Raw genomic sequence first — 11937 nt, 5'->3', positions numbered from 1 at the left:
AATATTTTTTACGCTACCTAATTTTGCATTACTAGAAAAATTGAAACATTAAATTACAAACAAATAATCAAGTAATATGCGAATTGATTAAATCATTGTATAGGGTACTATTGAAAAGCTTTTTGAATATTTTTGCATGGATCAAAATGAAATTTTTTCGATTTATTACGAATTAAAGAAACATATTCACATATAAACCTATAAGCTACACATAATTGATAATGGTTGCATATTCGTTAAATTACTTCGATTACTATTATTAGTGTGTAGATATAATTAACAATATGCTAAAAAAATTAAAGATATCAATTTTTGTTATATTATTGTAATTATTAAGCCTATTATGAATAGATTTTTGTTATATTATTGTAAATATTAAAAAATTAGGGTAAAATGGAATCGGCGCGGGCAATTTTGGTTTGGCGGCAGATTGGAACATGTTAGTGCCGGCTGGTAAATCTAGCCGGCACTAACTTCAGCACGTTAGTGCCGGCTGATATTTCCAGCCGGCACTAAACTACACCATCTGACGTCACGGGGTCAGGTTAGTGCCGGCTGGAAATGTCAGCCGGCACTAACGTGCTGCTCTGCCCCCAAAACAGAGGTCCGGCACCCACACTTAGTTATTTCTTCAGATCGACGTGGAGCGCCGCCGCCGCCCTCGGCTCGTCCTCGCCGCCGCCCCGGCCGCTTCCCCGACCTCGCGTGCCGTCGTCCTTGCGCGCCTGCGCCGCCCCGGCACCTCGTCCCCGGCGGCCTCCCCGACCCGACGCCTGCCCCCGCCGCCCCGGCTCCGCGAGGTCGTCCTCGCGCCCCCCCCTCCGCGCCGGCACCCCGGCCTCGTCGCCACCGTGCCCGGCAGCCCAGCTGCCCCCGTGCCGCCGCGCACCTCGTCGTCGTCCAGGCCCTGCGGCTACACGCCTCCTCGACCTCGTCCAGTCCGCGCTGCTGCCCCTCCTCGTCCCCGTCGACGTCCCGGCCAAGGTCCCCTCCTCATCTGAATAATAGTCCGATCCTAAATTCTGATCCTTTCGATCCCAAAGCACTGAACAATTAACGCTAACACAAGTTAAAGTTTTGCCCTGGTACTGATCCTTTCTTCTTACCGGGTTTGTGGTTGGGGAGCATAACTATTGTGTCCACTAAATATTTAGGGGAAATAGTCAATTCACATATTTATACTTGCATGATCACACGTGTAGTTTTAACTGAAACTTGTGTGAAATTAAATCCATATGTTCAATTTAGCATCTTCTAGCAGAGGTATGCAGAGCTGTACTTCTCTCTTTCCAATAGTTCAAAGTATCTACCTTACTGCTGTGTACCGGAATGCTGTCTTTGTTATTGAAGTACACTCACTGATTGTGGAAACTATGGTGCATATCAGCTCACTCAGACTTCAACCTGGGAATGGTTCGGTCCAAAACCAGTTTGCAAACATATTGTCAACAATTGCTAAATGTATGAGCATAAGCTGATATTTTCTTAGCACAATGTCATGATGACGCCTACTCATTGATTTGTGTAGAGAAACTTCTTTAGCAGCGGTGCTTGCAAGTCATAGCAGTATGGAAATTTGTTGGTGTGGTGCCCATCAATTGGCACAGGGAGACCACATTACCAATGTTTTAGGCAGCCATGGGCTTTGATTAGAGGTTCTGTGTTTATGTAGTACTCTATAGTAGCTCCTTGACAATATCTTGCAAGTGTTGCTGAGAAACTATGGTCAGTGTTTTACTGAAGGACTGAGAAATGTTTTAGATGATTTTTTTTCTGGTCAGCAAACAATATCTTGCACATAAGCCACACTATAACATTAAAGAATGGTAGTTTAATTGTGCAGGAGGCCTTGTGATATTTTTTTTCTCCGAAATTACAGACTCTGTCATTTTAGTTTATGGCTTATAGCTATGTGCAAAATAATATTTATCACAGGTATCAAAGAGTACTAGTACTAGTTGAGTCCGACCAATCGACAAACGTGGCCTGGCTGCTATATATGCTCCACGCTAGCACTGGCTTGCAGGCACTAGTTATTCAAAATCACCTAAACTATTATTAGTTGATTACATGGTGTGCGACGTCTGTCGAAAAAAACATACCTATTTCTAGTTGTTATTTTAATTTAAACTTGAAATGAAGCTCAGATCTGTTGGTAGCTTTGTACGGTATGGAATAAGATGCTTTCACATTTGCAAACCTAAAGGACAAAAAAAACAAGAGGAAAAATTCATGACCTGAACCTTGAAAATTAAGATGTGCAAATATACAAATACTGCTTGACTGAATTGAATCTAACTATCTGAGTGTTTTCTCTCTTATCTCTTCTATAATACAACACGACTATTCATTATATTATTTACTTGCTTTATGCTTAGTTTACTAAAATAGGAATCAAAAGGAAGAAACAGGATAACCTTTGATTCATTATATTATTTACTTGCTGTTTTTTTATTGTTTCAGTTACTGGAAATGAATCCTACGGACAACCAAGACGAGTTAATGCACGACCTCATTCGTGATAGTACTGCGTACGAAGCTCCAGAGTTTGATGAGGACGAGAACGATGGCAGCCAATTTTTAAACTTGCATTATCATGGCGACGAGGAGCAAGATATTAGTGGGGAGGAAGAAGGAAATGTCGAGGAAGCCGAGGTATAAAAGTTTAGTGATTCTTTCAGGCATCAGGATAAATGTTTTGTCAATATATATGTTAGGAGCAAGATATTATTTGTGACACATGCGGCCCAGCTGCGAACTATTTGTGTTATGTTGCTAGCTTTGTTGATGATTTCAGTCCTTGTGTAAGGAGTCGTGCTCCAGCTAAAAATTCTTATGAATGTTTCAGTCAATAAGTTACCTAATATCATGATAATTTTCGATCTGGAACCCTTGCTTGCGGGTTATGAAGGTTACGCATACCTGCCGCGACGTCCACTAGTTGCTAGCAACCAGGGTTAAAAAAACCGCTGGGAACCGGACCGGTTACCGCGGTTACCGGTGTAACCGGTCCGGCCCGGTTCCGGTTCCGGGCGGTTCAAACCGGGGCCAAATTCAAATTTTAAATTTGAATTCCAGGAAATGAAAAAATCCCAAAAAAAATCATAAAAATACTTCAAGTTGCGAGGAATGTAATGGTGTCAAATTTTTTGAAATATTCATTCATTTGATATATTTTGGGGGCATTTGAATTTAAAAAAAAAAAACAGGCGGCCCATTAAGGCCCACCGGCCCGTCACCGACACATAAGGCGCCCCCCCCCCCAGAACCTTCAGACCTGCGCCCCCCACCCCATTTCCGCCTCCCTCTCCCTCCAGGCGGCGCCAGGAGGCCCGACCGCCGGTGACCGCCGGCCAACCGCTCGGTTAGCGCGGCTAGCCGGCCGGCAGAACCGGTCAGCCGGCCTCGGGCCGGATCTAACCGGCCGCGCCGGTTAACCGGCCGGGCGCAGCGGTAAGCCGGCCGGAATAGGCGGTAAGCCGGCCTGGGAGGTAGGTAAGCCGTTTGTTTTTTTCCCTTTGAGTTTTTGCAAGTATTAGATGATTTGTTTTAGGATTTAGATGTATGATCTAGGTGTAGTTAGGATTTAGGTAAGATTTAAGTGTATGACGTAAGGATTTAGGTAGAATTGAATATTAAGGTGCATATATGTTTTTAGGATTTAGGTTGATTTAGGATTTATGTGATTGATATGTCTTTGTTGTCCATTTATGCAGATAGACAATGTCAGGTAGAGATAAAGATATTGTATGGGAACATGGTGAAAATTTTTATCCCGGATGGCGGTGCAAGTATTGTAATACGCAGAAAGCAGGAGGTGGTGCGACTAGATTGAAACAACATTTGGCTCACCGCGGGGCGGAGGTGGTCCATTGCAGGAATGTGCCGCCAGATGTGCGGGAGTATTTTCAGCGTGACATTGAGAAGGCTAGGAAGGCAACTGCTGAACGGGCTCGAGAGAGGTTGAGACGGGAGAAGGCTGCAGCGGAGGGAAACTATCCCGGTGAAGAAGAAGATGAGGAGACTCAGCTGCAGCGTGCCTTGGACCAATCGAGAGCGGAAGCAGTGTACCGACGGGGGGTGGAACAGAGAGGAGGTGTATACGAGCATGGAGGGGATAGTGGTTCGACGAGGGGGAATCCTTTGCAGAGGATGTTGCGTAGGGCAACTTCGCAGAGGGAGAGTCCTGCGGTGGAGGATTATAACGTGGCATCCGGTGGGAGAAGAGGAATGACCCAACAAAGAATTGATACAGGCTCCTGGACGCAGAAGGGTAGAAATGCAAAGGAAGCTATTGGTAAAGCTTGGTCAAAGTTTTTCCATTTTGCGGGAGTACCTGGAAGACAGGCTGACAATCCTTACTTTGTCAGCGCGGTCAGGGAGACACAGAAGTGGGGTATGTTTTCTTTCATTCGTATGACACCTATGAGCTTACATTTCTGTATCTCATGATTTTCATATATTTGTAGGTGAAGGTATCGCATCACCAACTGGACGGGATATTGATGGCAAGTACCTTGATCAGAACGAGCAAGACTTGAAGACGAGGTACGTAAAGTTTCGGAAAGACTGGCCCTTATTTGGCGTCACGTTGATGTGTGATTCATGGACTGGGCCGACGAGGATGAGTGTCATCAACTTTTTGATATACTGCAATGGAGTCATGTGGTTCCACAAGTCTATTGATGCGAGTGGAAGAACTCAAGATAGCACATATTTGCTTAGGGTAGGCCCTAAACATGTCCCATTCACTTTGAGTATATTTTGAAACTTACTAAAAAATCCTACCTATTTTGACAGGAGATTCGAAAGGTGGTGGACGAGATTGGACCGGAGAATGTCGTGCATATAGTCACCGATAATGGCTCGAATTACAAGAAAGCTTGCAAGGCACTAGGAGAGGTGTATGAACACATTCTTTGGACACCTTGTCTAGCACACACCGTCAATTTGATGTTGAAGGATATAGCTCGAAGGCCCGAACATTCTGGTACGATCAAGCAATGCAAGCGAATTTCTAATTGGTTACACAATCATGGTCAGTTGAATACAATGATGAGGAACGCAATCGGTGGTGAGTTGGTCAAGTGGAATGCCACTCGATTTGGAACCAATTACATGTTCTTAGAGAGCATATATCGGAAACGTGATCGTTTCATGCAGTGGATGGCATCTACTGAGTTTTTACAAAGCAAATGGGCAGATACCGAAGATGGTCGATTTACTCATTCCAGGTTTTCAAATTTGGAGTGGTGGGACGGATTGAAATATGTCATCGACACAGTTCAAGCAATATACAAGTTCCTTCGCTTCGCTGATCAGGACAAGCGGCCCAACATGTGCGAAGTCGTGATGTCGTACCAGAATACGAGACAGGAGCTGCAATCTTTCTTTGGAAATAATGTTTCCACTCGGGACGAGTATCTTAAGGTTATGGACGATAGGATGCGTGACCTTTTCATAGGCACGTATGTGGGTCCAGGTAAGACTATACGAGTCATCTATTTTGGAACTCTATGAAACTTATGCTTATTTGAAGTGATTTATATTTTGCAGCTGCTGTCCTAAATCCGAGGTATTCATACACGATGGAACCAACTCAAGAAATGTTCCGTGGACTCAAGGATACTTTTGAGCGCATGACGGATGTCCAGAGCGCCGTGCAGGCATTGCAGGAGCTTGAGGTGTTTCGGCAGAAGGTTGGCGAGTTTGGCAGTGAAATGGCAATGAGAAACTTAACAAGCTGGTCTATGTCAACTACAACCTTCGTCTGCGACTAGAGGAGGTCTCCGGCCCACCGATACGTGAAGAAGGTGATTTTATCGACCAGCTGGCCCATCTTTCATTTTATGATGAGAATAATCCGGTGCGGGAATGGATGGAATATGGTCGATCTAACCGCGCTCCAGTTCTGGACGAGGATGATGATGACGGAGACGTCCCTCTCCCGTCTCATATTGTCAGGGATCAAATAAACCTCTCAGATCTACGTGACACTACGGGGGATGCTTGCATCAGCGATTGGGCACGTAGACATGTGGGTGACACTCACCTAGGGAAGAGGAAATTCCAGAGGGGGCATACGAAGGGTGACTCGAAGCGTCAAAAACAAAAAGGAAAAGCAACAGCAAAATCAGTGAACAGCGACACGTCCACAGATGATGGCGATGGTGAGCGTAGTCCACCGTATCAAGAGACTGGGGATAGCAGCTCCGCTGGTGATGGTGACGGTAGTGACGGTGCAGATGCTGCTGCTGGTGGTGGTGGTGGTGGTAGTGGTGGTGGTATTCCCATTCGTTTCACAGGTATACATTGCACCTATATATGCACACTTGTTTCTGATTATGAGTACTAATTATTATATATGGTTAATTGCAGGGGAGACTCAGTTCACACATGCTACACAGGACCCCGATCATGGAGCACCGGAATCGCCGAGGAGAACGGTTGGACCGACGGACAACGATACTCCACAGTACTCTTCTTCCTCCTATAGCGATTCCAGGCACTCTTTTCACTATCCCATACCTGACATCAGCATGGAGCCACAGACGAGATGGGTGTACGAATGGGAAGACCCCCATTTTTACACTATGTTAGTTCAGGAATGGGAGACAACATCGGCGTGGACAGGGCAATCTTGGCAAGACTACAAGGCTGAACTGCTTAGAGTGCGAGGTTTGAATGTGATGTCCATCGCCGAATACCAAATGGCGTCCAGAATGGGGGTCTTCCCATTCTTACGTTGAACTATTATTAATGTGTATCAGTGAGAGTGACTACTGTATTTGTAGGCACGATTAGGACTATGGTATTTGTATGCACGCGCATTAATATTGTATATCTCTGCATAATTATAAATTGTTACTTTGGTGTGGTATTTTACATTAATATGTGCATAGTTCATACCAAAATTTCCTTTTATTTCACACCACGGAACCAATTTAAAACTGTCGGTTTATTTTGTTAAAAGGCCGGTAACCGGTGCAACCGGTCCGGTTTTACCAACAAACCGGCCGGCTAACCGGTCCTAACCATTAGAACGGCTACGTTTGAATTTGGTTTTGAATTTGGCCGGTCGGAACCGGTAACCGGTCCAACCGGTCCGGTTAACCGGAACCGGTGGCCGGCGGTTCGGGTGTACCGGTCGGATAAAAAAACCTTGCTAGCAACCCGCTTGATAAATTTGCGATTCTTTCAGGCATCAGGATCGACGAAGCCTAAACGGAAACGTGGCTCCAAGAGGAAGATGGTAGGATGTACGACCATCACGGAGATCAACGAAGCAACCGGCGAGCCACTAGCCCCTGGTCAAATTAAGACGACATTTGTAAATCAATTGGGATATCTTGTTAGGGAATCCGTCCCCATAAAGTATAAGCTTTGGAAGAGAAATAAAGTCTCTGATCGACCTGAAGATATCGTGCCAGATTCAGAGAAAGATTTATTATGGAAAGAGGTGTCGTTGCACTTCAACTTTCCCCCAGGCAAAGCTGACAAAATAAAGGGATGGGCATTTAAGAAGATGGCAATTCAGTTCGCCTCGTTCAAGAAAAAATTGGTGGCAAACTTTGTCAACAAGGGCCTCACACCAGATTTTGATAAAGTCTGGAAGAAGCAACGAGAGTGGTGGAATGAATTCGTGAATTACAAGCACAGTGCTGACAGCATGGCAGCCTCGATTCAAGGCAAAATGAATGCTAGCAAAAAGAAAAACTTCCATAGACTTGGGCCCGGAGGTTATAAGGTTGCCATTCCGAAATGGGAAAAGATGGAAAATGATTTAATTGTAAAAGGAATCGTACCGCAAACCTTGAGTTGGCCCAAACGAGCAAGGTATTACTTCTATGCTCATGGAGGCACACTAGACCCCGACACTGGAATGTTTGTGACTAGCGACGTACTAAGAGAGGCTGCCCAAAGACTCGAGGACGCAATGAGGCGTACCGAAGAAGGAACCTTCCAGCCCAACAGAGAGAATGACGAGCTGACTTACGCTCTTGGGAATACGGAACACACTGGACGGACCCGAGGCGTGGGCGTAGTTCCATGGAAATATGGCTTTTCCGGAGATCTCGAAACCTACCGAAGCCGATGCAGAAGCAAGGCAGTAGTGGCTGAGAAGATCCATAGCCTAGAAAACCGGATAATGTCACTTGAGGCAGCAGTTGGGCAACGCTCGGACCAACCAGCTGCCAATGTGGAGATCAGCCCCCCTTCTCAGCGTCGTAGCAGTGTTGCTTCCACGGAGCACCCTAATTTGGGTGCCGACAGGCCGAGGGACCCCATTGACAACATCACCGTTAGGACCCAATGTGAGCTTCTGGTTCTTTATGGGAAAAAGCTCAAAGTTTGTGCTGAGGGTTATGCGGAAGTCCAAGAAGAGGGCGGGACAATACATTGCCAGCCGATTCCTGAAGGATTCGCCAGAGTCTTTGTTGACCGAATTACTGAAGAACGCTGGGAAGACATGGACCTCCCGATCCCTATAAGTTCTGAAGAAACAGAACTACAACATGCCGTACACACATGGATCGCGTGGCCAAAGTGCGATATAAGATTGGTGCAAGCAGACACAGATTCCGCTCGGTGCTCAAGGCAAAGATCACCAACGCCAGCTGACAGGAATCCTAGTGTTGGCCCACCTTCTCCACCGCCTGCACGGGACCCCAGCATGGATCCGCCATCACCAGCCGCACAAAGCGAGCCAATTCCGGCATCATCACCAGCCGCACAACAGAATCAGAGTCAGCGACAGAAGGCTTACACGGTACCTTCGGTCCAGCCATCTCAAAAGCAGCAAAGAAAGAAGAAAAAGAAGGCTCCAGAAGAGGAAGAGGCAGAAGAATCGTTTCAAACCTTCTTGTTGAAGCGCAAGCTACTGAGGGAGGCTGCGAACAAGAAGCCAGAAATAGATCCGGTTGCAAAGGCACACTTTGTTAAACACTTCATTAAAGATCCCACCAAGGAGAAAGAAAGAGAGTCGGATTATGATCGGCAGATCAGAAAGTGCTACAGCAACCCCAAGAATCGGCTGATTAATGCAAAGACCGTTCCCCAGCTCGGAGAGCAGTCCAAACAATCGATCCCTCCGTTGATAGTGCCACATGAAGACTGTCCCGATGAATCAAGAGATCCGTTGACCATGGCTGGGATGATATTGCAAACTGATCTAACAAGGGCTCAATTGCTTGGGGAGGCCCTACAGAATGCCCGCGGCAGGAAAAAGTTTGTACTTGGTGAACCTTTGATATGGCCAGAGTTGCTACCATTCCTACCAACGAGAATGGCCGAGTTACACAAATGGTATGCCGTGCAATCTAAAGCTAGTAAATTAGAGATGTTCCCGGCTCGGATTAAAGATGAGCATTTCTGGCGGGGGGGCAGATGATGTATATATCGAGTTTGCATCACTCTACGATTTATACCATCAAGATGCCCTTCACAAGTCCCTCGTCAGTGTATGGTGCATGTAAGTATTGTCTCTCGTTTCATTATTTTAGCCTTGTGTGTTGACTGATCCCCGTTTTTCTTGTGTCCCGTAGGTCAAAAATTCAAATTTGCCGAAAGAAGAACTTCCATAACGTCGGGTTCTTCGACCCCGATATTATACACGAGAAATCGCTAGCGCTAAATCCTGGAGACATAGTCAATGTTATATACAGGGGGTTGCGTAAGAATAGCATGTGTCCTTTCATTCTCTTGCCATACAACCATCAGTGAGTCGTTCTTTGTTAGCCTTTTTTTTTCAATCCCTTCGTATTAATAATACTGTTTAATAACTATTATAATCAACATTAATTGGTTATGCGTATGTATATGCACAGCTTTCATTGGATATTGCTTTGTATTCGGATTGAGGAGCACAAGGTCTTGGTGTATGACTCGTTAAGGCAAGATAAATCAAAGTACCAAGATATCATCGAGGTGGTAAATACTGCATGGAGTCGTTACCTCCACAAACACATAGGCTTGCCCATAGGTGAAATCGAACCTCTTCATTGGGTGACTGATTTTCCGGTATGAATATACTCTCGCTACTAATGTCATTCGCAATAAACATCAGAGAAATTCTATATCGTAACTCACATTTGTCCATAGTGTTGGAGACAGGGCCAAGGAAACAACTTATGTGGATACTACGTATGCGAGTGGATCAACTCTTTTGCAAGTGAAAAAGGGCAAATGACAGTGGAGGCATTCAATGTACGTGAGCACAATCACATCTGCTCATTATTTTAATTCATTATTTTTTATTCTCATGTTTTTATCGAAAAATGTGACAGCGTTGGCGGATGAAAGAAGAACTCATTGAAATCGCTCGGATCAGGGCAATTCAAGAAGCTATATGCGGATTTCTACTCGATGAAGTCATAAATCCTAAGGGCGAATTTCATGGCGATCTCCGTCTAAGCGTCGCCCAAGAAGATCCGACGACGAGGAAGCTGATACGTTATTATAGTTGATGTGCGCAATAATTTGTAATATCTCATGTACTTTTGAACTCCTAAGTGTTCCATACATGACAAATATATATATATATAATATTAGTGTAATATGTTGTTCTAATAATACTGTGCAATGCAAATAGTACGACTATGTAGTCACATACGGTAGAAATACGCATAGCCATACGTATAAAAACGAAAAGAAAAGAAACATAAAGAAGAAAAAACATTTAGTGCCGGCTAGTTATACCAGCCGGCACTAACCTTGCTGTCAGGACTCAGGTGGGTTCGGGCACGTTAGTGCCGGCTAGTATTACGGACCGGCACTAACATACGCACGTTAGTGCCGGTCAGAGTAGCCGGCACTAACGTCTGTCACGTTAGTGCCGGCCATTTAGTGCCGGCCACAGGGACCGGCACTAACACGTCCTGTGACCGGCACTAATAAGCCGTTCTCCAACAGTGACGACCACAATTTGGATTCTGAGTTGCTGTACGCTCAAGGTTGTACTTGTACGTAGAGCAGTACTCAACTTACATCCTCGAGGCTGAAGTATTTTTGCTATAAAGCGTTAGTTAGTTGATTGTTTGTTGGTTCCAAGATGATGGAGAATCAAGTATAGTATATAGAAAGAAAATAAACAAGACTTTGCACCAAAATAGCTGAGTTGTCTAACAAAATCATAAAACTATCACTGGCAAAAACAATGTGTATAAAAGTCTAGCATGCTATATATTAACACGAGCCACCTTGCTAGTACAAAAGGAAAAGATGGGGAGACTGAACAAAGGGAGGTTAATTAATTAGTCCTCCAAACAAGCACTGTACCGACCGATCAAATTCTCTATTTTCCCTCAATCTACTCCGTTGTTGAAGGTTATAGATACCTATCCCTTCTTTGGCCTTAAACCACATTTTCAATGGTAGTTTCATGGAGAGTTTTATGGCATTAAGTTCTATGCTACATCATCAATATAATTTTACTGACATGCCAAGGAGAAAGAAGAAGGGAGTTTTATAGTATGTGAGAGAAGTTTCATCACTATAAAACTCATCTGGCACAGTTACCTAGTTTCTAGTCTTGGTAACTCGCCATAAAACTGTACAAGACTGACCTTAGGCCAATCTCAATGCACAGTGTCATCGCACAATTACCAAGAGTGCCATATCAACTTTGACACTGAAATGAAACCATCCCCCTTAATGGTGTCATTTAGGATAACGTGTGCTCACTTTCTACCACTATATACTGGCCCTCTTTATATATTGACCATCACAATATATATCTTGTTTGGACTTTACATCTTCATACATAATTATTAGACAAACCTCTTTTCTTTGAATGATTGAATATGATATACTTAGTGAAACTGGCAAATCTGAAAAATCCAACATTGTATTAATTGAAGCAATAATGACCAAACTATTTTTCTTTTGCGGGCCGGGGAATAACAGAGAACTATTTAAAGAAGCACTACCACAGCGAGC

At 44.5% G+C, this 11937-nt stretch overlaps 1 protein-coding gene across 1 annotated transcript; it reads left to right on the top strand.

Moving 5' to 3' along the window:
• Positions 1-3538: 3538 nt before the first annotated feature.
• LOC120700586 lies at positions 3539-5780 on the top strand. The gene is made up of 4 exons (XM_039984837.1): positions 3539-4396; positions 4470-4726; positions 4801-5482; positions 5557-5780. Exons 1-4 carry the CDS (start codon positions 3724-3726, stop codon positions 5778-5780), a joined length of 1836 nt encoding a protein of 611 aa, XP_039840771.1. The 5' UTR covers positions 3539-3723.
• The last annotated feature ends 6157 nt before the right edge of the window (positions 5781-11937 follow it).

Source organism: Panicum virgatum, chromosome 3K, assembly GCF_016808335.1.
Source record: "Panicum virgatum strain AP13 chromosome 3K, P.virgatum_v5, whole genome shotgun sequence".
NCBI lineage: Eukaryota > Viridiplantae > Streptophyta > Magnoliopsida > Poales > Poaceae > Panicum > Panicum virgatum.
This window is presented reverse-complemented; position numbering and strand designations above follow the sequence as displayed.

Coding starts and splice junctions, on each gene's coding strand:
- LOC120700586 (XM_039984837.1), top strand. CDS start 3,724: ATGTCAGGTAGAGATAAAGATATTGTATGGGAACATGGTGAAAATTTT. Junction 4,397..4,469: donor CAGGGAGACACAGAAGTGGG/GTATGTTTTCTT, acceptor ATATATTTGTAG/GTGAAGGTATCGCATCACCA. Junction 5,483..5,556: donor AGGCACGTATGTGGGTCCAG/GTAAGACTATAC, acceptor TATATTTTGCAG/CTGCTGTCCTAAATCCGAGG.